This window comes from Daucus carota, chromosome 3 (genome assembly GCF_001625215.2).
Source record: "Daucus carota subsp. sativus chromosome 3, DH1 v3.0, whole genome shotgun sequence".
Taxonomy (NCBI): Eukaryota; Viridiplantae; Streptophyta; class Magnoliopsida; order Apiales; family Apiaceae; genus Daucus; species Daucus carota.
In genome coordinates this window covers 58,207,235-58,230,328 of record NC_030383.2, presented here as the reverse complement: position 1 = coordinate 58,230,328, position 23,094 = coordinate 58,207,235, and the positions used below count along the sequence as shown (strand labels likewise).

The window sequence follows — 23,094 nt, the reverse complement described above, 5'->3', positions numbered from 1 at the left end:
TTCTACCTCATTTCCATTTTAAACCAACTTATAATGTATTGGAGACATTTTTCGTCTATAATGGAAAATGAATTGAATCCCGGACTTGAAGTCCACGCTTCGCATTTCCAAAGGAGCAACTTTACTCTTTACAGTCGAGCTCGAGCATCAAACAAGTCCATACAAGAGCTTATTTAACGCTGCCTCACTGAATCGCCCTCTGCAAAAGAACTGGTATGCATTCAGGTATGTTTATCTATATATACACCTATCTTTTTGTTTGAAATAAAATCCTTCATGTTGATTGAGTCTCAAATGAATCTTGAGCTCTATTTTTTGTTGAAGAGTCCATGATCTTGGTTAAATCGTTTGCTTATATGGGTTTCATATATTAAGAAGAATAGATTAATTAGTTTGTAGCATTTGCTCAATTTTAGAAAGTAATTGATGTTTTCTTGAGTACTAATGTATCAGATTCTCAGTGTTCTCCAATTGTGAAAAAATCATGTATGAGAATTTTAGGGTTCTATACGTAATAGGTAATACTTAAAACTTGCCGTTAATATTACGGCTTTCTATTTGCAGAAGCATGGCAACACATAAGAAAGCAAGACAACCTGATTGGGAAGCCACTGCGCTGGATAGAATTAGCAACTTACCCATTAACATATTACACCTCATTCTAGAACGTTTGCCGTTGCTCGATGCAGCAAGAACTACTACACTGTCAAAAACTTGGAGGACTCTATGGGCATCACAGGCTGAACTAGTTTTTGATGATGTATTTTTTCAGCATCTTGTTTCTAAGAAAGACAAACAAGCATCTGAAGTTTCATTAACCATAAGTCATATTCTGTTGGTTCATAGTGGATCTATATGGAAGTTCCATCTTTACATTCCGAAAACTCTGCCCCTGCTGCATACAGATTTGTGGATTAGAAACATATCTAACAGCGGGGTTAAGAAATTGGAGCTTTTTAATAAACCACCTAGTGCCTACAAAATGCCTTCTTATCTGTTTTCCTGTTCAGAGTTAACTGATTTGACGCTTGATAACTGTATACTCAGTCCACCCCTTGGATTTGGAGGCTTCTGTAATCTCATCAATGCTAGACTCTTCGATGTCAAAATTGCTGCTAACATGTCATTCGGTGCTCAACTCGAAACACTGGATATGAAATTTTGCACTGGATTTAGGTATTTGAGAGGCCAATTTGGCTGTGGTAACAATATCAGGAAGTTGACGATCAGTTATTGTGTAGATATCGATTGGCAGTGGTTTAAATACACCAGGAACGTTGAAACTCTTTGTTTAAAGTCTGGAAATTGGTTTCGAAGAGTGATTAATCTTGACAGCTTAGTTTGCAAGATGCCCAAAATCCAAGTTCTTCTCCTTAATGGTATTCCCAAGGTAAATTAAAATTTTACAAGTTCAATGAAATACTATATGGTTATTCGCTAATTTGATATACAATACTACATATGGAATACTCAACGTGACCCTGTTTTAATTTGTTTTCCTGACATATCTATGTTTGTATATATTTCAAGTCTGTGAAACCAGGTGCATCTGTTTTTAAGAGGCTTAGAATAATGGATAAGTTGATCTTTCTACAACTTTCTGTTGGATTTTATGATCTGGTTCAGACTCAGTCTGTTATTTGCTTGCTTAGAAGCTCGCCCAATCTGCAAAATCTTCGTATAAGGCTGGTGAGTAGTCGTTTTCGTCTGAAACTGTCTCCACATTTGACATATCTGTTCTGAATATCTCCTTGCCAATTGTACAGAGAAATTAATTTATTTTTAAAGTAAATTATTCATGCATGCACTATTGCACTCTAAATATTATTGTGTTTACTTCTCAAAAACCAAAATTGTATATAAATATGTAGACTTCTTTAATTGATATGTAGCTAGACAACATGTCAGCATAAATTCTACTCCTTTCTATTGTAAAAAGAAAAATTGACATGAAAAATAAATTTTGTCTACAAGAATATCTCCGTCTCAATGTGTTGTATTTGCAGTGAAGCGGGTATCGTCGTTGCCAAGAGAAATTGTCAATTTTTGAAAATGTTTAAGCTGTAAGCATTATTGTGCATATATAATCTTGTAATAAGACAGGCACTAACTGGATTGATAAAATTATATGTATAGAAACCTGAAGTAAAGTTTGTAGATGGTACGGGATCATTGACAGTAAGCACGGTTGAATAGTATTTGCAATCACCAGAGTTGGTTGACCTGTTTCTTGATAAGCTGGAAACTGTGGATATACAGGGAACAGTGGGTTCGAGGTCTGAGCTTCACTTTATAAAGCTTTTGCTTGCATCTTCCCCTTCGCTTGTATGGATGAAGATTTCTAAAAGAAACACGATTCGTGATCCTAGAGAAGAGTTGAGGATTCTAGGAGAGGTAACGCAGCTTCCTAGAGCATCGACAATTGCAAGGATAATATGGAACTGACTGCTAGCAGGATTAGTGTTAGACTTTTACAGGAACATTCTTGTGTTTAGGTTTTTATATGGTCTCGGTAGAGTTTGACTTTTGTAAAACAATATGTTGAGCGTGTGCAATATGTTTGAACGAGAAGCACCTATCTGGAAACTGACACAGTTTTGTTTTTAGCTTAAGCTGCCTTATTACCTATTGTCATCATTATTGAACCTTCATTATATGTTATTTGTCATAAAAATTGAGCTGAGATGAGCAAATACTGGTGATACCACTTTCTAGTTTCTACTCTGTTGGGACTATGTGCGACATTTGAGGTGGATGCAATGTTGCTTGTGTTCTTTTTCACTTTGTACAGGCTTAAGTTTGAAATAATTACATTAAAGCCTCCATAGTAGTTCAGTAGCTGCTAGATAGACAATCTTCATTTATCGATGTACTTGTTCAACTTCAAAGTCAAGTTTCTTATTTACAAAATACAAGTTCTTTGCTAAATATATCAGTAGCATCATAGGACATTATCCCTAGGACATGATCTTGATTCTAAGAAAAATTACTTCCAAAGTTAATCGAATTAGCAATTTGCCCAGAAATTTGATAGATCTCACACTAGAACGACTGCCAGTGCACAATGCAGCTAGAATTAGTTTTTGATATGAAATTTTTCTCCCAACTGGTTACCAAGTGTCCAAGATAGAGAAACAGAGCTCAACCATAAGAAGTTCAAACAATCATCAGTATTATCCTTCTAGTTCACACCAGCCCTGTTTTTGAAGTTTCATCTTCCTGTTCCTCAAGATTTGCCTCTTCCATACATGAATTTGTGGATCAAAGTCATCTCAGGTAGTTGGATTAGGACATTGGAGATCAGTAATAAGGTGCTGATTGCCTACAGAATGGATTCCTACTTGTTTTCCTGTCCGGAGTTGACTCATTTAAATCTTAGTAACTGTATACTGAACCCACCCTCAAGGTTTGAAGGTTTCCGTAATCAGAAATATGTTGAACTATCTGGTGTTAAGATTACTGCTGACATGTGATTTGGTACACCACTTGAATCACCGTCTTTGGACGACAATCTCATGAGGTTGATGATCACGACAGTGAAGTAATCGATTGGCAATGGTTTGAACTTTGAATGCACCAAAAAGGTTCTAATTCTTAGTCTCGTGTTTCCGGAAAAATTGCCAAATTATAGAAAGAAAGTCATTAGTGTAGACAAGCTCCTTGGCAATATGCCTATTATCTATGGTCTTTTCCTCGATGGCTTTTTCCTGAAGGTCAGTGAAAATCTTTCCGGAGTTCTTTCATTAGCTTGTTGCAAATACTCCTATTTGACACGTATTTTAAGACTCTAATAAAGTATATTACATTATATATATATATTTTTTTAAAAAATTCCGAAAAAAAGTTTGAAGTTTAAACTTTTATTCTAAAAAAGAAATTAATTAAAAATACCTTATAGAACTATACTACACGAGAGCTTTAAAATCTTTTGGTAATGAATTATCAGAAGGTGAACTGGTTCCCCTTACAAACATAGCAATGACAATAACGAATTATCAGAAAAATATTTAGTTAGAGATCAATCATGACTAACAAGACAACTTGAGAGAAAAACATGAACATCAGAAAGTGCTTGGAGTTTGAACATATTGAGAAGATGGAAACTGTTCGAGCAATGTTTTAAAGAGTACATATGCTTAAAAGTCCAGCACTAAACATCCTGGCTACAAGTGTCCACTAATTAAGTCCAACTATTTAGCAGTAGCAGATGCTCTCACTAGTCCTCCTCGCTACCAGCAGAAGTCCATATTTCCGCCTGACTGCAAGTAGTCAAGGCCATATTAATTCTGCAGTGGCAGATGCTCTAGGGAACCGTGCCACCTTTCGTAAAATCTCAAACTCATCTTTAAGATCATGAATTGGGAAGGATTTAGAAATTTTGATCCATCTAAGCGAAGGGGAAGATGCAAGCAAAAGCTTTATAAAATGAAGCTCACACCTTGAACCAATCACTACCTGTAGATGCACAGTCTCAAGTTGGTCAAGAATCATGTTGACGAAATCTGGTGATAGCAAATTCTGTTCCACCCTGCTAGCTGCCATTGAATCAGTACCATGCACTCTGCCTACTCCAAATTCCTACATATAAATGCATAAATCTCAGTCAGTGACCAATCTTATCACAATGGTAAACACAGAAATATTCAGGCATCAGAGCCACAAAGGGTTTTGCTACTAGGAGAAATATTGTGGACATCTATAGTAAATGCTAATAACAAGTCCTAACCTTTTCAAATAACAAAAGATTGTATAAGCATGACAATGATTTATTCAAAAAACAGTTCCAAGAAACAAATTCAAATAAGGACCAAAGAGTACAGCAGATATTCAGATATAATAGACACCTAGATACTTGAGATGTTAATAAATTATAATTATATTGTATATAATGTGATTATTTTGGAGAAAATACAAAACTTTATTCTGATAAAAAAATACTCTCTTTGTCCCTATCATTTCTTTATAGTTTTTTTTTTAACTAGTTGACACACATTTTAAGGTGCATATAAAGGATAGGTTCACAACATTTTTTGAAAACTCCCTAGTTCTGTATACAAAATTTAAACATTAAACTTTTATTCAGAAGAAAAAAAAAGTTAAAAATAATTATCAAACCATACTTAAATTACATTTAATGAGAGACTTAAAATGCGTGATGAGCCCCCTTCCCCAATGTAAACAATTGAGAGGGAGAGAGGGAGTAACATTTAATAAGGCAACACGAGATATATTTAAGCAGACATAAACAAGGAAGGGGAAAAAAACAGTTTACTGATTAGTGACCAAAAATTTTAAGGAGACCACAAAGATCCAAATTTGGAGGCATGCATGGCTTTATAATGTATACTTATTTCTTGATTTCTATATAGAGAAGTAGCAGCTGTAAAGTTATTAGAATAACAATCACATTCAGAGTACAAAGGATAGGTTCGGATTATAGTATTAATTCTCACCGGCCATATATGAAGATTTTTCAGCTTCGGCGAACTTCTAATCAAGCAGAAGACACGCTGAATGAAAACCCAATTACAACCTCCAGCACAGGAAAGTTGCAGAGTTTTCAAGTTCACCAATGTGGTTGTAAGTCGATTGGAAAGAGGAGCATCTGGTTCCAGAAACTACATATATACATGACAAGCAATAAAAGTAGACTGTCAGACACAATTGGCATATAAACTTTCCAATATATTGTTACTCGCTAACCATATTTGTAAATTCTGTATGATTATCATAGACCTTTAGGAAAAGAACAAATTAGTGAAATTTGTATGGTTTTAACTAACCGTTAGGAAAAAATTGTCGAGGTAAAGACCATAGATATCAGGCATATTCCCAAGTAAGTTGTCCAAATCATTGATGTTTTTCCTAGAATTTGAAGACCCTGCCAATACAAGACCAAGATAATGAAGCTTTTCAGTGTTTTTGAACCATTGCCAATCAATTTCTTCACTGGTACTGATATGCAATTTACGAATGAGATTGTACTGAGAGTTGAATTGGCATCCCAGATGTTTAATCCCAGTGCAACAGTCCAATCTCATTCTTTCAAGTCGAGTCCCAAACAAAACGTCAGCAGTTATTTTGACACGTGAGAGTGTAACTTCAATCAGATTGCTGAAACCTCCAAATCTTCGGGGTGGGTTGAGTATACAATTATCGAGTGTCAAATGAGTCAACTCCAAACAAGAAAACATATAAGAAGGCATAGGGTAGGGATATGGTGTTCTATTAATAAGCTCCAATATCTTAATCCCACTATTTGATATACGTTTAATCCACAAATCCGCATCCAAACACTTTTGAAGAGGAAAAGATCGAGGAACATAAAGATGGAATTTGGAGACAGGACCGTTGTGAAGTAAAAGAATATTACTGATGGTTCTTGAAACATTTGATACTTGAGCTTGTTCATCTTTTCCTGAAACCATTCGCAAGAAAAATACATGATCAAAAACCAACCATGGGAGCATTGTCCATATATTTCCCCAAATTTTTGACAGGACGGCTGTTCTTGCTGCATCGTACAGTGGCAAGCGTTCCAGGATGAGGCCTTTTAAGTTTCCCGGCAAGTTGCTAAATCTATCAACAGCTTTAGATCCACTATCAAGTCGCCTTCTTTTAGCATCATCAGCCATGCTGGTAGACACCAAATTAAAAGAGATACAATTCACAACAAGTATTTAGGATTGTAAGTGATGGTAACTACTAACTAAGCTGCTGATTCTCTATTTCTACACCACAATTTTTTGCTAAGATTTGTTTATAATTTTTCATTTAATCCTTCCGGTTCCATGTGAACACAACCTAAGATTTTGCTACAAATTCTATTGCAGGTAAAAACAAGATTACCAACACAAATTTAAAGCCTGATAAATTACAATAAATCTATTCATCTTCATAAGACCCATATAACTAAGTAGCATCACACAAGAACAAACAAAAAGAGGGCACATACTTAAACATAAAGAATTGGGAGATTCATGAAAAACCCACAAACTATTGAATAAAACAAGAATCGAAAGGCATCTTAGAATCATGACATAGAAAATATTCAGACATACTCACATACATGTAAGATGCAGTACCTGTCTTGTTGCAATGTACTGAGTAACTTGTTTTGTTGCAATGGACAATGGTCATCTAAAGTGGGGAAGCAGAAGAAACTCGTGTTTTGGGATGAGCGTCTCTTAGTAGAGAGTGACACGTGTTGCAATCTCTAACAATACTCCCTGTTCTAAGTTCTAACTTTGTTTTTCTTTTTAGGACTTGGCTTCCCTCGTACTATACAGCTCCACACTCCACTGTCCTCGTTTACTTCCTATCATCATAATTTTCGGCTGTTCAGCTTCTTCCGAAGTAAAATATAAAATTAACACGTATTTTAATTTGAATATTTATTTTTTTAATTTACTTCTACTTTTTCTGTTAAAATTTGAATAAAAAAATTATTTTAAAAAATAAATTATATTTATAAAAATATATTTTAACGAAATCTTAAAATGCATGCTAAGTTCTCATCTTCTAAGTTATAATTCCAGCAGATAGAGATAATCTTTTTTCTAAAAGATATTTCTTACTCCCTCCGTCCCGGTAAGTAGTATACGTATGGGGAGTGACACGGAGGTTAAGAAAAAGTGTAATTTAGTGATGAAAAGTAAGAAGGTTAAGAAAAAGTGTAATTTAGTGATGTAAAGTAAGAAAAGTGGGTGAAGTGGTGGGATGTGTAAAATGAGTGCAGTGGGTGTAAAGTGGTGGGACCTATTAATATTTAAGTTATAAAGTGGGCGTAGTGAAAGAAAGTAGTGGGTGTAAAGTGACGAAAAGTAAGAAAAGTGGATGTAGTGGAAGAAATTAGTGGGTGTAGTTTAATTTTTATATTATAAAAATTTATTATTTTTGATATGTATACTAGGGACGTCTCAAAAAAGAAACTGTATACAAGCTAATTGGAAAGAGTGAGTAATAATTATTTATCGGTTCATTTCCAAATCATCTTCGAAGAAGAAGAGGGCTTCGATTTGGATTTTTGCCAAGATTTCCGACAGGTATATGCTAGTTGCATGTTATATAACAGGCAGTTTTCTCACTTTTTAACCGCCAGCCGAATAAAATGATTATATTTTTTTAGTGAATTTTTTTAACTGTACGACTGAAATTAATATTATACACATTCAACACTTAAAGAAATGTTTTAATCAACATCCTATACACAGGGTTCTTGTTATATGTGATGATGTTTTGACTATTAACAGACATTTTGTACGATTGTTCGGATGTCGACTTCCGAGCAAATCGTTTATTCATTTTATTTGTGTAACAATTTTTTAAGTCAACTCCCAATTTATAAATCAGAATGTAATTAAAAATCCTAATTTTTTAAATAAATTATTTACTTTTTTGAATTTAATTTTACATACATGTAGAAAATCACTTTAAAAGATAATTTATCCGAACACTATTGTGGTTGGTAGTATTGTTTATTGCCAGAGTTTTAAGGCCGGGTGAGCTTAAAATAAGTGTTTCTTGCTTAAAATAAAAAAGTCAAGTAGAAGTTAGAAGCAAATTAAGACTTACAAGTGATTAAAGTGTTTGGGAAATAAGGAGAAACCTTAAAACAAAAGCTAGCATTCCTAGCTTTTTATAAGTGCTTCTTGATTTTTTTACAGAAACGGCATAAATAAGGGGCCGTCTAGGTGGGCTTAAGATAAGTGCTTCTTTCTTAAAATAAAAAAGTAGAGTAGAAGTTTGAAGCAAGTTAAGACTTATAAGTAATTAAAATGTTTGGGAAATAAATAGAAATCCTGAAACAAAAGCTAGCATTCCTAGCTTTTTATAAGTGGTTCTTGACTCTTTATACAAACGGTACAAATAAGTGATTCTAACTTATAAATCAGAAGCTGGGCTTAAAAGTCCTAAACAAACACTCCCTAAGTGTTTCTAACTTATAAACCAGAAACCCGGCTTTTAAGCCGCAAACAAACACCCCCCTAGTCTCAAGTTGTCATCAAATCATCTTGCTTGAAACACTGCTGTGGTTGGTCTGAATTATCTTCAAACTGTTTAGGTATAATTAAACCCTTTGGTGGCTACTAATTTAGCATCCAGAACTCAGATTATCTTGTTGCTACTAAACCTTTGAATCAAGACTAATTGATTCTTTCTTTTTCTTTTTCTTTTTGTATAAAATATATGTTTTGATTATTAAATTCAGAGATTTCAAGTTTTTTTGCCCTGGATTTCCATCTTCTAACCTACATTTACAAAACTCAAACTAGTACCATTACCAACATAACAAGATCAATAACGAATTATCAAAAAAAAAAAAAATCTAATAAGGGATTAATGACTAGCAAGACAACTTGATCGAAAAACATGAATGTGAGAGAGTGCTTTGAGTTTAAACATATTAAGATGGAAACTCTCCAGAAATGTCTTAACGAGTACATATGCTAAAAAGTCCAGCACTAATCCTCCAGGCTACCTGGTCTAGTAATTAAGTCCTTGATATTTATGCTGTAGCAGATGCTCTCACTAATCGTCCTGGCTACCAGCAGAAGTCCATATTTCCGCCTGGCAACAAGTAGTCAAGTCCATATTAATTCTGCAGTGGCGGATGCTCTAGGGAACCGTGCCACCTCTTGTAAAATCCTCAACTCTTCTTTAAGATCATGAATGCTGTAGGTTCTAGAAATTTTGATCCATCTAAGCGAAGGGGAAGATGCAAGCAAAAGCTTTATAAAATAAAGCTCACACCCTGAACCCTTCACTTCCTGTAGATGCACAGTTTCAAGTTGGTCAAGAATCGTGTTGACGGAATCTGATGATAGCATATACTGTTCCACCCTGCTAGCTGCCATTGACTCAGTACCATGCATTCTGTTTACTCCTTGTTTCTACATACAAATGCACAGTTTAATCATTTCATTTGGTGCCCCAATCTTATCACATTGGTAAACATGGAAATATTCAGGTATCAGAGCCTCGGACGGTTTTGTTACTGGGAGAGGTATTGTGGACATCTATAGTGAATCTCTGCTAATAACAAGTCCTCACCTTTTCAAACAACAAAAGAATGTATATGCATGATAATAGGCAGGAAATAAAAGATAAGAAATATAAAATTCACAAATTTAAATGAGGACCAAGAGTACAGCAGATATTCAGAAGACAACACGAGAACTTGAGATGTTAATAAATTATAATTATATTGTATATATTGTGATTATTTTGGAAAAAATACAAAAATTATCTGATAAAGAAAATGTTTTGCAAGAGACATGATAAGGAAGAAAAAAATTCAGTTTACTGACTAGTGAGCACAGAATTTGGGGAAACAAAATAGGCAGAATTAGCAATGAGAAAGTTATATCTATCACATTCAGAATTCACAATATAGGTTTGGATTATAGTATTAAATCTCACCATCAGTATATGAAGATTTTTCAGCTTGGGCGAACTTCTAATCAAGCACAGGACACACTGAATCAGAACCCAATCCCAACCTCCAACCTCCAACACAGAAAAGTTTCAGAGTATTCAAGTTCACCAATGTTGTAGTAAGTCTGTTGGAAAGAGATGCACATGGTTCCAGAAACTACGCATATACATGACAAGCAATAAAAGTAGACTGTCAGACACAATTGGCATGTAAACTTTCAAATGTATTGTTACTCCCTAACCATATTTGTAAATTCTGTATGAATTTCATAGCGCTTTAGGAAAAGAACATTAGTGAAATTTGTATGGATTTTACTGACCCTTAGGAAAGAATTGTCGAGGTGAAGACCATAGATATTAGGCATCTTCCCAAGTAACTTGTCTAAATCATTGACGTTTTTCCTAGAATTTGAAGACTCTGACAATATGAGACCTAGATAATGAAGCTTTTCAGTGGTTTTGAACCATTGCCAATCAATTTCTTCACTTTTGATGATATTCACTTCACGAATGAGATTGTTCTTTGAGTTGAATTGGCATCCCAGATGTTTAATCCCAGTGCAAAGAATCAAGATCATTGTTTCAAGTCGACTCCCAAATGACATGTCACCAGTAATTTTGACCGAGGAGAGTTTAACTTTAATCAGATTCCTGAAACCTCCAAACCTTCGGGGTGGGTTGAGTATACAATTATCGAGTGTCAAATGAGTCAACTCCAAACACGAAAACAGATAAGAAGGCATAGTGTAGGGAACTCGTGTTTTATTAATAAGCTCTAATATTCTAATCCCACTTTTCGATATTCGTTTGATCCACAAATCCACATCCAAACACTTATGAAGAGGAAAATTTGAAGGAACAGAAAGATGGAATCTGGAGACAGGACCATCGTGAAGGAAAAGAATGTTACTGATGGTCCTTGAAACATTAGATACTTGGGCCTGTTCATCTATTCCTGAAACCATTCGGGAGAAAAATATATTATCAAAAACCAAGACTGGGAGCATTTCCCATACATTTCTCCAACTTTTTGAGAGGAGAGCTGTTCTTGCTGCATCGTGCAGTGGCAAGCGTTCCAGGACAAGGTCTTTTATGTTTACCGGCAAGTTGCTAAATCTATCAACAGCTTCGGATCCACTATCAAGTCGCCTTCTTTTAGCATCATCAGCCATGCTGGTAGACACCAAATTAAAAGAGATACTATTCACAACAAGTATTTAGGATTGTAAATGATGGTAACTACTTACTAAGCTGCTCACAGCACATAATTTAATATACATTTAGAGGGTCACTGAGTGGCTAATTCTATATTTCTATACAACAAAATTTTGCCAAGATTTGTTTATAATTTTTCATTCATTCCAATCCTTCCGGTTCCACTGAACACAACCTAAGATTTTGCTACAAATTCTATTCCAAGTAAAAACAAGATTACTAACACAAATTTGAAGTCTGATAAATAACAATAAATCTATTCATCTTCATAAAACCCATATAAACAAGCCTTACAACTAAGTGGTATCACTCTAGAACAAACAAAAAGAGGGCACATACTTAAACATAAAGAATTGACAGATTCATGAAAAACCCACAAACTATTGAACAAAACAAGAACCGAAAGGCATCTTAGAATCATGACATAGAAAATATACAGACATACTCACATACATGTAAGATGCAGTACCTGTGTTGTTGCGATGTACTGACTACTGAGTAACTTGTTTTGTTGCAATGGACAATGGTCACAAGTAGAAGAAACTCGTGTTTTGGGATGAAGCGTTTCTTAGTAGAGAGTGACACGTGCTGCAATCTCTCACAATACTCCGTGTTCAAACTTTGTTTTTCTTTTAGGGCTTGGGTTCCCTCGTACTAGAGCTCCACTGTACTTGCTCACTTCCTGTCATGATAATTTTTAGATGTTCAACTTCTTCCGGAGTCAAATATTAATTCCGTCTCGTTTACGGTTTACTTGTATATCGTCTTTTAATTATTTTTTAACAAAGTATATCACTTTTTTAATAATTGACAAAGAATTCTTATTTATAAGGAAAAAAATTAATTAATTTATAATAATATATTTTAACGTAATCTTAAAATGCATACTAAGCTCCAATCCCCTAGGTTATAATTCCAGGAGACAGGTAGTCCTTTTTCTAAAAGATAGTATCCCATAATAATTATTTACTGGGTTCAGGTCCAAATCTCCGACACGTGTATGCTAGGTACTTGTTTTCTCGCTTTTTAATCGTTGGACGAGTAAAATGATTATTTATTTGCTTAATGTTTTTTTTAACTGTACGATCAAGATTAGTATTATACCCATTCAGCAATTGAAAAAAATACTAAATATATTAAAAAAATGTTATATTCAACATTTTCCGGACAAAGTTCCAGCGTATAAGCACACGCGATGTTCTTGTTACATGGGGATGTTTTTGATGATTGACATACATTTTGTACACAGGAGATTGTTTGCCTAGGCTATAAATCGGGTTTTTAGACTTATAAGTTAGAAACAGTTTATTCATACCGTTTGTATAACAAAATTTTAAGTCAATTCTCAATTTATAAGTCAAAATCTAAGAAGTTAAAAATTTTAATTTTTTAATGAATTTTTTTCGAAATTTGATTTTACATACATGTAGTAGAGAACAATTAAAAAGATAATCTACAGTAATTTATTATATTAATATTTTTATACCAAATAAATTGTAAACACCAAGAATATATCCAAATACATAAAATAAAAATTACCTCATACTTATAATTAACTTTTTTTATTTATAACTAATAAACACTTTCTTTTGAGTTACGTCAAAAGGACCCATAATCAAAATCAGGTTCAGTAACATGGGACGCAACATGAAAAACTACATTGTACAGAACTTTTTGTTATGTTTCGAGTAATTCTCACAATCATAAACCCTCCTGGCTCTGTAATAGCAAGCACTATAGACGGATTGTCAAACAGAAGTGTCCAAGAGGTGTTAAGACCAAACTTGCTCGAACCATTCAAAGTGCCAACATTCAGAAGAAAGATATCAGTTGCACACCGGGTACACTCGAAATATATTCAAAAATAATAATAACCGTACAACCTAAGCTCGTCCAAAGTATACCCGAAATCAAGATCCTACTTAAAAAATGCTGAACGATTCAGCAAACAACAACGCAAGGTGAAGATTCTGCCCTGGTTGATATATTGTTGGCCGCTGGCTGAAGACCAGCATCATTTTCAAGGCGCTCCCATGTTAGTTTTCGCCTCTCAGTTACCAGACTCAGATTTGAATTTTCTTTCTCAAACTTGTCTTGACATTCGAGGAGTAGCTCACTGTCCATCTCAGAGAACATTTTCTTCAAGTTTTCTGTCAGATTAAGCACTGCTCGGTTCCAGTGGTTCTGTGAGTTCTGCTCAAGAGCTGGGAAGATGAGAGGCATGATCACTTGTCGGTTCTTCATAATAAGGCCAAGAATGCTGTCGTTGTTCCAAAAGAGGTGGGCACGCTCAGACACCTTTAAAATACGTAAAGGTTGGATGAAAAGTTCAGTCTCGAGTAACAAATACGAGATAGTGACAATTGGACAAAGATAAAATTATCAATATAAAAAATGGTAAATGGAAATCTTAAAACATTCAGGGGTACAAGTCTCCTACTGCAAATAGCTTCAGATAAATGGCAGAGCAAAGCTATCTCCTGCTCATAGAGTGAGTCAAATAAGCAAGCACCTAGAAGTGACTCGCTATCAGCATTCATTTAGTATAAAAGCTTTACTCTGTCTAGATGTAACGGTCATTAGGATTTTACAAGAATTTGCTACTTTTAGTCGGGACCAATAACACAATAAATTATAACTTATAATTTTCGGTGTCCAGCTCTAGGATATAAATAACTACTAATAAACTAATCCCACAAAATCAAATTTTACATGTAAACAGACAATTATATCATCACATTTTTTCCTCGTGTACATCTCTAAAGTAGTAGCAGACCCAAGGGGATATAAGGCACTAGTGACTGGTTAGTGGATATTAAAGAAAATCAGCCCTGATTAGTACAACAAATAGAAGTAGATACTATATACAATGAGATTCACCTGGAAATGGGAGCTTCTGAGGCAGAACCTTATACGTCGAAAAATAGGAACCATGATCCTTTCAAATTCTTCTAAACTAATCATTTCCATTAGCTCTTCTAACTCGCTCAAGAACATAAGTTGCTTCTGGCTATTACTTACTGGCCAACATTTTAACATTCCCTCTATAACAATTCCAGCCAACTTTGGCTCCTTCTCTACGAACTGAACAATACAATAGGTTAGTTGGTGATGATATATACCAACGGACTTTGGTTTATGCAAGGGAATAAGAGCCTTTGTCAAAAACAGCTTGTGTTCCTTCTTCAAGGGTAAAGCAAATCCACTAATTACACTTCCAAAAATTTCCAACAGCTCTGCTATTCCATTATGATGATCAGTTTCATAAACAAAGCGATAGATGATATTTGCCACAGCCATCCGGATGAAAGGTCTGTGCACCATAAACTTTCCATACACCCGATGCAGAATTGCTTTCAAACAATCTCGTTCTCTTGGATCCTCAGAATCAAACAGATCAAGCAATTTCAATATAAAACAATTATCAACATACTTTTTGGCTATCTTTGCATCGAGAGAGTTATAACTTAAAAACCGAAGCAGTATGTCATATATAAGTTGCAAATGTGACCAAGCAACATCAAACAACGGTTCATCAGCTTCAGTCTCACCACGTACACGACGAGTGGTATACTTAGGTGGGAATTCTCGGAACAGGTTATTTGCACACATTGTACACATAGCAGCAATTGCTTGTTCACTGAATTTTGCAGAATCGGAAGCAAGAAACTCAATGAGCTCTACCAGTATCTGGCGTTTAAGACCTTTTTCCGCTGATTGCTTTTCTGGATCGCTGAAGTCATACACTAAAGAGCAAAAATTTAGTTTGCTAACAAACAGATTTTGTTTATCTGAGTTAGGAATGTCTTTGAATGATATATGAGGCTCAAGCATCTCAGTTCCGGCAGGGAAAATTGATGAAGACATCCGTTTAACAGCATTCAAACGACTTGTAATTGCATTGCAGCTGTTGATAAATTGGAATCCATTGATTACATCAACCAAATTGTTGCTGGAAATGCTCCCATAAGAAGAATCTTCTGAGTTTGATTTTGATGACTTCTTGGGGAGTTTCGCAAGTATTTGCTTGAGCATGGTAGAAGGTTATAATGTGTAACGCTTACTGTAAACATAAGTCAGTGTCAACAGTCATTTAAAATTTTGAAAACTCAAGAAGCTAAGCCAATCATTTATATATTCAACTAACAAAATATATCAAGTCCATGTAACTCGACTCAAATGACAACTCAAACGGAAATATATACAAGAAGATGACAAACACCAGGCAAGTAAAAAAGAAAGATCTTCAACCAGAATGCATGAGAAGTTATAAGCACATTACAGTCGCCAACTCGCCATACTACAAGGGCACAAGTTTTGCAGCTATGCGCCCAATAATCGAGACAAAAGATTTAAAACAAGAACAGCATACTTGGTCAAAATCAAGTCCGACTGTAAAGGACCATGTCGAGATGAACAACAATCACTCAGGATTTTATAGCAAGTACAAAAGAATGTCTAGTTCCACCATAATCATTTCACAGGCTACGTGTACCTTCAGCAAGTCAGCTTTAAGCACACCATCTGAAAATCCAAGTATTCTTTCCAATTTAAGTATTAGTTCTACAGAACTGAGATAGTGTACCGCAACAATATGCTTTTTTTGTGATAAATCAAGATCGAATGATAATTACTTTTTACTCCAATTTGCTACCGACAAACAAAGAATGTAGATCAGACTCTCAACACACACACACACACACACACATTTACACATTTATACAGATCTTTAATACCCAAAAGAAAACAAGAAACACAATCTAAAAAAGATAACTGAAAATCAAATCTAACATCAAAATCAACCTAAACAAACACAGAAAATACATAAAGCTACAATCTTTACACCAAAGCTGCAATCTTTACACTCAGATCAACATAAACAAGCACCAGAACACATAAAGTTACAATCTTTATCATATATGAATTCAAGATTTCATACCTTTAGTCTGAAATGTAAAAAGGGGTTGAACAAAACCCCTCCAGGAATTGTTCTTTAGGGACTGAATCTGCAATCTTGAAGTAAAAAGATCCAATTTTTGGGATTATAAAATATAGAAACAAGAAGATGTGAAGCTTAATTGATGGTTAAAGCATGATAAACATTTGGGATTTGTAATGAGTATGTATGTATATGTCTGCGTATATTCTGTTAAAGTAGAAGCCCTATTAGGCACCTAGGATTCTACTGGGAGACACAAACACTTCTGCAAGGATCATTAGTGTCCTCCTTCCTCATCATTGAATTTACAGCTTGTAATGGTTGTTGTGTTTTGTCTGTTTTTTCTTTTCCCGAGCAAATTAGAGAAATTATTTAAAATAATTTTTGTGATTATTTTAAGGTAGAATATCAATTTTATAATAATTGATAGACCAACAAATTTTTATAAATTGATATTTTTAATTTTTTTCAATCTCATCATTTTTAAGATGGGAGCAGGTACCCATCAATGTCAATATTTATTCTCAAAATACATGTTATAATATTAATTTCATAAATTAATTACCCGAGTTTAAAACAATTACAACGAATAATTATGTTGATGATATATTTTTATTGTTGAGATAATTGTTATAATAAAAAATCTGTCAAATATGAATCCGTAATAGTAATTGTTAAATAAAAAAGATTAAATGACAACAACCAAATAAAATAATATGATGATAGCCAAGTTTCAATAACTTCGTATTTCCATTTCTCATATTCCACTCAAAGGGGTTTCAAACATTTATAAAACTATTTCATAAATTAAATTATTTATGTTTTAAAAATTAAAACGAAAATTTTTATTAGTGGTTTAATTTTATTGGTTGAATAGTTGTTACATAACAATATCTTAATCAATATAGAAAGTTATAATAATAATATAATACTAACTATACTCCTAGTTAACATAGGAGTTTTTATTATTAAGGAAGCCGTTTATTATTTATATTGAGAGAACAAATTTTATTATCACATTGTTTATGGTTAAAATTATGAAAGTTGGAGGGTTGGGTCTCTTCGGCCCCAAATTCAAGTATTTTTTGTGTTTGAACTTGATATTCACAGTTTCAGTCCTCTTAATACAACCTTCAAAGTTAGAGTCTTTTTTGTGTTTGAATATGAAATTCACAGTTTCAGTCTTGTTAATTTAACAGTTTCTTGTTTCTGAAGATCCAAAATACATAACAATTATTGGTTTCTGGAAATCTAACATACATAACAATCACAACATACTTTCGACAACTCGTAAAACATCATTGGGAAGTTCTCGATCATCTGTTGACCTAGCTAAAATCATATCTAGAATTTCAGTTTTAGAACTGTCCTCCCAACCATGAGGATACTCTCCATATTTCCTGAAGTTCTTAAGGGCACGACATATTTCAAATTCATCCTGAAACAACATCTCAAAGAAAATTATTCGAAAGCTGTACATATCTGATTTTTCAGTGTACGGTTCTGGAGGGTCTTCTAAAAGCTTTGGAGCTGCATAAACTGGTTCAATTTCATAAGAATGATAAGACTGACAATTTTATAAGAATGGTAAGAGTGAGAGCACTCCTTGTTATCTTCTAGCCCGCTTAATTTCTTAGCTGCAAAAAAAATAATTATATTAATACCACAATAATAACAATTATCACACATATATTTATATTAAGCATTAGTGGCACCATTATAATCTTAATGGATCAAAAATATGAAGATTCAAACATATCATATTCATTTAAATAAAGCAAGTAAATAAATTGAGTTAGTTACGGTTTCTCTTGATATTTGAGTTTATGCAATTATAGCAAGATAAAAAAATTTAAGAAAAAATCTTAATCTCACAAATTTGTGCTTTACTCGGTTTCGCCTGCAAAGTACTATTAAGAAAATTAATATAAGACATATTTACACACACATATAATAAGTTTAATGTATGAAGTTTGATGAGGAATACAACCTTAGGCAATATTCCATCTATATAAACAAATATAACTGGATCATAAAAAAAGACAGTTAGCTAATGAGACTCAACAATGTTTGGAATTTTAAACATATATTTAGTAAAAACCTGAATTAAGAATACGTAAAAATAACACAAAAAATAAAATTTTAATAATCATATTATGTAATTTTTTACCGTTTTACAACATAAATAATTCATGTCTACCTTGATCAGAATGTTCAATACCAAAATAATAACACAAAAAACAAAATTCGTAATATTCACATTATGTAATTTTTTTTTACCGTTGCACCGCATTATCTACAATACTAGTACTTTGGTGTTTATTTTTTTCTGAAAATTTAATATTCTTCTTACACAGAATAACTAGTACAATACTAGTTATTATACTCCCTTTTCACTTAAAAAATTAGTGCAACAGTAATTATTTTTATAAAATTTTATCAAGATCAATTCAAATATATGCATAATATGAGAATATGCATAATATGAGAATATAAAATTAAGAACAAAATTTTAGGGGGTCAACTGGCCTTCTTGTCTCTATTAGGATCCGCCACTTCGCGCAGATACCAATTCAAGTCCAGGTGATTCAGTTTGATTTTTTTTCACAGTATAGTATTGTTTATCGAGTTGATGTTTGCACTTATAAACGGTCCCATAAGAACCAAAACCTATAAAATGAACCAAATTTTTATAAGATATTGTTACAAGGGATATAAAATTGAAGTTCTCACATAGTACGTCTTTTTTAACCAACAATTTTTTTTGATTATTGTAGGTAAGATTTTCAATACTCCCATCCGAATCAGAATCCGAATCAGAGGTTGACGTGATAACTGCTAAACAAGTAAGCACATTAAATAAGTAGGATGTATATTACTGTATATAAATCTAACTAACACCTAAGGATTATATACTAAAAGAACACAAGCACACAATAATCAAAAATTGCAATCAACACAAAAAACAAGAAATATCACAACGAAAATATTCATTAATAACAATTTGCAAATTTGAGCTCAGTTAAAGCAAGAAAATACATATAATACAATACATACGATTCATAAACACTATTTTTACACTTGCTATCACAAGAAAAGGGTCTGTAATGGAGGGGAAAAATCAAAATTGTAGATAAAAAATTTATTTCACCAGAGAATTCGATTAAATTCAAACAAAGTTCATTTATTTCTTTAATCAAATAAAGTTTAAACTTAACAGAACAAAACTTGAATAAAACCAATAATATGCCAAATTGAAATCGATGGTTGTCGATAAAACTTCTAAAAACTGTGCCTCCACTCAAATCAACTGAACAAATAGACTAACTCGACTCCAAATACAGACATTGACTCAATCAAATAAAACAATCAAGGATTAAACTATAAAACCATCCAACTCTCAGTATTGATGCTAAATGTGACAACAAAAAAACTCGGTAAAACACAACAGCTTACACAAGACTCATCCCTATCTACGACTCAAATAACAGAACGCAAGGATTCCGACACAACTCGAAAACGCAGCAAAACTGAACAACAAAACCAACTCACACTTCAACATTACAGTCTCGAAAGTTACTCGACCTCGAACCAGCTAACAAAATAAACTTATACCGATTTGCAGGCGGAGAAGATAAAATTGGAGAGAAAACGGATTGTTTTGGGTGATTTGCAGTAGAGAAAATACAAAACTGATTTGCATGTTACAAAATAAGTTTTGCGTGTTGCATAAGTCATAACAATGATATGAGAATTAGTTTTGGGGTTTTTTTACGGTAAACACTCATGCATATGTATAAGGGCATGTTTAGGCAACAGAATTAATGGCTTATTAAAAACTCTTTTTTTTGACAAAGAAAAGCTTATTTAAAAAAAAAAAATTGTGTGACCTTTAAATCTCTACCTTGTCTATACTCTTATCCCCATACCAAACATCTCTCTTTGTCGCTCCTTCAATCCCTCTCCCCCTTCTTGCACTCTCACTCCCTCTCTCCCTTTGTCATTGTCGGAATAGGGGAACTAGGGTGTTGTTGTCAAAGAAGCCTTATAGATTTGCGGATGATGTGGAGAATATGCCGCGCAAAAATTCCAATTTTCAATAATACAGATGGATGCAAGAAAAATTGGTTTGCTTTTGAGTTGGATTATTTTTTTTGTTGCTTTCAGTTGATTTTTTGGTTGTTTTTGTGATTTTAGTATTGGTCCCGCGGGGGCACTCATTTTTCTTTCTTTGCAACTAGTTGTAACTTACTATGCAAATAAATATAATTTTAAAAAAATAATTTCAAAGTTGCATTTGTGGTTGCATATATTTGGAGATATGGTTGCATATGCAACCTCCGTATTTTTGCAAATATTTTTTGAAAGATAGTATATTTGCAAATTGTGTTAAAAAGTGACAGTATTTTTTACAAAAATTAGACATGAGTATTTATGAAAAACATAGTGTTCTTCATAAATAAGTTTATGTTTCTAAATAACAAGTTTAACCAACAAGTCACTCACTCACAATGTATATAAATATTTATGTATGAATATAAATAATTTATATTTATGGACACATGATGTCACAGCTAATCTACCTTTATTCTAATATGAGATAAAAATAATTAAAAAAAATAATATAATTATGAAAATGACTTTTTATCAGTTAAAACGTAAATAAATTATTTTACTTAATTTCTTATATTTTTTAACGAAATAAGTAATTTTAGATTACATATTTTAGAAAAATGAAATTTTAAAGTATACTTTTTCAAAACATATTTTTAAAATGTTTGACATATCAAAAATAGTATAAAAATTCGTTTTAAGGAATTGTTGATCTTTAAAAATAATAAAATAATTATAAATTAAATATTTTTAATAAAAATTTATAATATATCAAGTTATTTTTCTTTAAATTATACTCCCTCCTTCCCCCTGGATAGTATACATTGGGGATGAGGACGGGACACAGATTTTAATACTCTTGTAAAGTGTAGTTGTGCAATTTATTTCTAGAATTTTTTTTCTGAATTAAAGTTCGGATGTTGAAGTTTTATTCAAAAAGAAAAATCTCAAAAATAAGTTGCGAAACTATATTCTATAAGAGTATTGAAATGGGTGTTGAGCAGTTGAAAAAATATGTATTGAATTAAATGGGACGGATATAGTAACATTTAAGACTATTTTTCATGATACTCCCAAAAATCGTAACATGCTCAAAAGTATTTAAGAAACAATTTTTTAATTAATAAGAATTTATAGAATTGGTCTTTCAATATCTAAGTCAAAATTATGGCTTAGATTGTTTTTTTTACTTCATAATTGATAATATCGATTGCACCTCCAACTTCATAGAATAAAAAAAATGAACTTCTGAACCTTGTATACAATATAAATTAGAATTTGAATGGTAGAAATGGGGTTTCATTGGTACATAATAGAGTGAGATGCAATTGTTTCACGGGGTTTTCTCATAAATACCTAATTTTAAAATTGTTTTTACGAAAAACTAAATTTTTATAAATATTTTACAAAATTTTATAAATGTTACTATATTGTATAACCATAAATTGCTTTATATTTTGTGGTTGTGAGAGCTTGTCCAACCATGAAGCTCTTGGCTTGGCTAAAGGTGTAGTTGGCATGTGTCTAAAAATTATAACCAACGTTATAAAAAAAGGACACTTCAACCCCACCCGGCCCTTATCTATAATTATAGCCAACCTCTAGCTCCATCTAACTTCTACTTTTCTTAACCCGTTTATGTAAATAAATAGAAGAACTTTTATGAAGTTGAGAATGCTACGCTTGTTTGGGAACCAGAAGCTATATGTTTGTTTGCCTAAAGAAATAGGCACTTTTAAGAAGCTGAGAATGCTAGCTTCTCTTTCACAGCTTCTACTTCTTTTCCAAACATTTTATTGACTTATTTACTTCTCACTTCTACTGCACTTCTTTACCTTAAGCAAGAAGTCACTGTTTTTAAGTTTGGTCAAACGGCCTGCTATCTTCTCTTTCACATCTTCTAATTCTTTTCCAAACATTTTATTAACTTATATATTTCTTACTTTTAATCAACTTCTTCACTTTAAGCAAGAAGTCACTTTTTTCAAGTTTGCCCAAACGGCCCCAATATCTTGCAGGTCCAATTTAGCCAATGTTATAACTTATACCATCAGAGATGCTCTTATTAAAATATTGATAGCTTTATAAAAATTAGATTCCTATAAATTTAAACTGAAACAAGCAATATGCAAAATATATTTGTTTAAATATACATTCAAATTAATGATCTACATAAAATAATTTCCAATTTGGCTCACTACTATAAATGGGTGATCACTTATGATGAAATGGATTGCTCTACTACATTTCACAACTATTTAATTTTACTAAATTTATATTTTACACTAAGCTTCAAGACTTTGACTTGACATTTCACAAATGAGATGCCATCAGAGACAATGACGTCTCACTAGTATACCACACAGAAGCACAGCAATAAACATTAGAAA

General features: G+C 32.9%; 4 protein-coding genes across 11 annotated transcripts; 1 reads left to right on the top strand and 3 right to left on the bottom strand.

The window, feature by feature from the left end:
* Window positions 1-31: 31 nt before the first annotated feature.
* On the top strand, window positions 32-2,637 carry LOC108211140 (F-box/FBD/LRR-repeat protein At1g13570-like). 5 transcript variants are annotated; one of them, XM_017382661.2, is made up of 4 exons: window positions 32-213; window positions 565-1,390; window positions 1,531-1,689; window positions 2,260-2,637. In XM_017382661.2, exons 2-4 carry the CDS (start codon window positions 569-571, stop codon window positions 2,443-2,445), a joined length of 1,167 nt encoding a protein of 388 aa, XP_017238150.1. In that variant the 5' UTR covers window positions 32-213; window positions 565-568; the 3' UTR covers window positions 2,446-2,637. The 5 variants fall into 5 exon arrangements, with proteins under 5 accessions (XP_017238150.1, XP_063945734.1, XP_017238148.1 ...); XM_064089664.1 differs by having other exon boundaries at window positions 2,137-2,637; XM_017382659.2 differs by having other exon boundaries at window positions 32-225.
* Window positions 2,638-4,041: 1,404 nt separating this feature from the next.
* On the bottom strand, window positions 4,042-7,325 carry LOC108211500 (F-box/FBD/LRR-repeat protein At1g13570-like). Of its 4 annotated transcripts, XM_064089663.1 has the most exons (5): window positions 7,070-7,306; window positions 5,784-6,636; window positions 5,454-5,618; window positions 4,456-4,578; window positions 4,042-4,343 (listed from the first exon to the last, which is right to left on the bottom strand). In XM_064089663.1, the coding sequence occupies exons 1-5, from the start codon at window positions 7,138-7,140 to the stop codon at window positions 4,281-4,283; spliced, it is 1,275 nt and encodes a 424-aa protein (XP_063945733.1). In that variant the 5' UTR covers window positions 7,141-7,306; the 3' UTR covers window positions 4,042-4,280. The 4 variants fall into 4 exon arrangements, with proteins under 4 accessions (XP_063945733.1, XP_017238599.1, XP_017238598.1 ...); XM_017383110.2 differs by having other exon boundaries at window positions 4,042-4,578; window positions 7,086-7,325; XM_017383109.2 differs by having other exon boundaries at window positions 4,042-4,578; window positions 7,070-7,304.
* Window positions 7,326-10,422: 3,097 nt separating this feature from the next.
* On the bottom strand, window positions 10,423-12,364 carry LOC108213245 (F-box/FBD/LRR-repeat protein At1g13570-like). The gene is made up of 3 exons (XM_017385016.2): window positions 12,122-12,364; window positions 10,758-11,610; window positions 10,423-10,594 (listed from the first exon to the last, which is right to left on the bottom strand). Exons 2-3 carry the CDS (start codon window positions 11,607-11,609, stop codon window positions 10,460-10,462), a joined length of 987 nt encoding a protein of 328 aa, XP_017240505.1. The 5' UTR covers window position 11,610; window positions 12,122-12,364; the 3' UTR covers window positions 10,423-10,459.
* A 1,060-nt stretch (window positions 12,365-13,424) lies between these two features.
* Window positions 13,425-16,909, bottom strand: LOC108215349 (serine/threonine protein phosphatase 2A 57 kDa regulatory subunit B' kappa isoform). Its single transcript, XM_017387811.2, has 3 exons — window positions 16,592-16,909; window positions 14,533-15,715; window positions 13,425-13,950 (listed from the first exon to the last, which is right to left on the bottom strand). The coding sequence occupies exons 2-3, from the start codon at window positions 15,685-15,687 to the stop codon at window positions 13,594-13,596; spliced, it is 1,512 nt and encodes a 503-aa protein (XP_017243300.1). The 5' UTR covers window positions 15,688-15,715; window positions 16,592-16,909; the 3' UTR covers window positions 13,425-13,593.
* Between the last annotated feature and the right edge of the window lie 6,185 nt (window positions 16,910-23,094).